Here is a 1822-nt window from a genome sequence, read left to right as displayed (position 1 = left end):
GCAAATAATTAGGAAAAGCCTCACACAGTTCTCACCATTTAATTAGTATGCATTTCCATTATTTATCTGTCGGCCAAGGCATTCTTGGCTTGTTTTTCTTGGCTTATGCCCCAGCTCATTTGGCTTTTGTAACTGTTGGGCGCGTTCTCAGCCATGTTTTTGTAGGTTTTACGAGCGCTTTTTACAACTGAAAGAGTCGAGTCGAGTTGGGTTGAGTTGGCTCGGCACTTCCACAAACTATTGTAATACATCAATATGATTATGAGGCCTGCAGCCGCAGTGGAGTCGGGTCGAGGTGCCTTCACATCTTTTATACATTTGTGGCATGTGTTGATTTATTTGAGATTCGTTTCTGTTCTCCCTTTTGCCTTTCTGTTTGTCAAAGGCAAACAAGCCGAAAACCGTTCTGTTTGTGTGATCAGTGATCATTCTGGCCAAGTGCCAGCTGAGATCGCTGCTTAATTTCTGAGTTCCTCCAAAAAGTGTTAACTTATGTCTCGGTCTCTTCACTTTAACCATAACTCATCAATATTTGATTTCTGATTTTGCCTTCCGACAGTCACTATTTTGTTTACTTTCTAAAAGTTTTTGTGTGTCAAAAAATCTATGAATTTACTTAAGGCTTTATAAAAATATATAAAGATCTTTGGTAAAACTAGATAAAAAGCTGGGATACACTGTGTATACTTTATTTTACAAAGGATACCAAAAACCCTAGCAAAAATGAGGTTAATGCAGCACTGGTAACTGGATTCTCCATGATCGGTTCCCATTCGATTTAGAACTAGACGGCACTTTCCATCGCTCTAATTGCCTTTCCCACACCCATTCTACGTTTCCCATTACCAAGCCACCATGCCACATTTTCACATTCACAAAGGGGACCGAGCACAAAAAAATTTGAGCTCCAATTGACAAAATCACGATTCATCGAACAACGGCGACGACAACTTAACTTTACACACATTCGCAGCTCGGAGCCCAAGACTCCTCCTGCAATCCCAATCCGGCAAATCCCAAAGAAATCCGCTGGAATAAGAAGGATCCGAAGTGGAAGGGGCGGTGGAGAAATGTTTGGCAATTGGAAGTTGGCGGCAACTTTTAGGCCTTTGGGGCGTCTGCGTTGGCTGATGGAAGGAAGCCGGCCCGGCTACCTACGACTTGCATTGTCAGCTAAGCGATCTGCAATAGGACTACACTTAGAAAATCGATGGGAATAGTTAAAAAATTACTTTTAACAATTTTTTGTATCCATGTTATGCATCTAAAAAATGTTAAATACATACACACCAATAAATTTAATTGAATTAGGGCCATTAAAAAGAGTGAACTATATTTTGATGTTTGGATTACTATTTAATAGTAAAGATACCATAAAATAGTAGGTGTATGCATTTTGTTGTTCTGAGAGTAGTTTGTTTATAAGTCCAATTGATATTATTGATAATTATATATTTATTATATTGGTTAAATTTTTCAATGGATTTTTTTGTGTACATATATACCTTTTTTCATTTTTGTAAAGCACTGTATATGTTTTATATTTCAGCATTAAATATAAGGAATTTTAATAGATTTAGGATGACATTAATAGGTTTAAGTTAAGACCTTTAAGAATAGATATCTTTCTGAAATGCATCTAGTTTCTTACCAATTCTAGCTGTTTTGACACCCTTTATATATACTTCCCTAAAATGTTCTGGTGAAATATACTCTCAAATATTTTCTTTGAGTGCATTTATCCTCCTGCCGCCCAGTCACTCGCTCTCTCCTGGTTTTTCCCCATTTATCTGACAACTTTGAATGCGGACAAAAGAACCCG

The 1822-nt window shown here is 37.5% G+C and overlaps 1 protein-coding gene across 1 annotated transcript; it reads left to right on the top strand.

Annotated features, from left to right (window-relative positions):
• The first annotated feature begins 842 nt into the window (after positions 1–842).
• LOC139352882 (uncharacterized) lies at positions 843–1220 on the top strand. The gene has a single exon (XM_070995524.1). It carries the CDS (start codon positions 1071–1073, stop codon positions 1218–1220), a length of 150 nt encoding a protein of 49 aa, XP_070851625.1. The 5' UTR covers positions 843–1070.
• The last annotated feature ends 602 nt before the right edge of the window (positions 1221–1822 follow it).

The sequence above is a fragment of the Drosophila suzukii genome, chromosome 3, assembly GCF_043229965.1.
Source record: "Drosophila suzukii chromosome 3, CBGP_Dsuzu_IsoJpt1.0, whole genome shotgun sequence".
NCBI lineage: Eukaryota > Metazoa > Arthropoda > Insecta > Diptera > Drosophilidae > Drosophila > Drosophila suzukii.
Note: the sequence above shows the minus strand (reverse complement) of the source record. Positions and strands in the feature narration are given on the sequence as shown.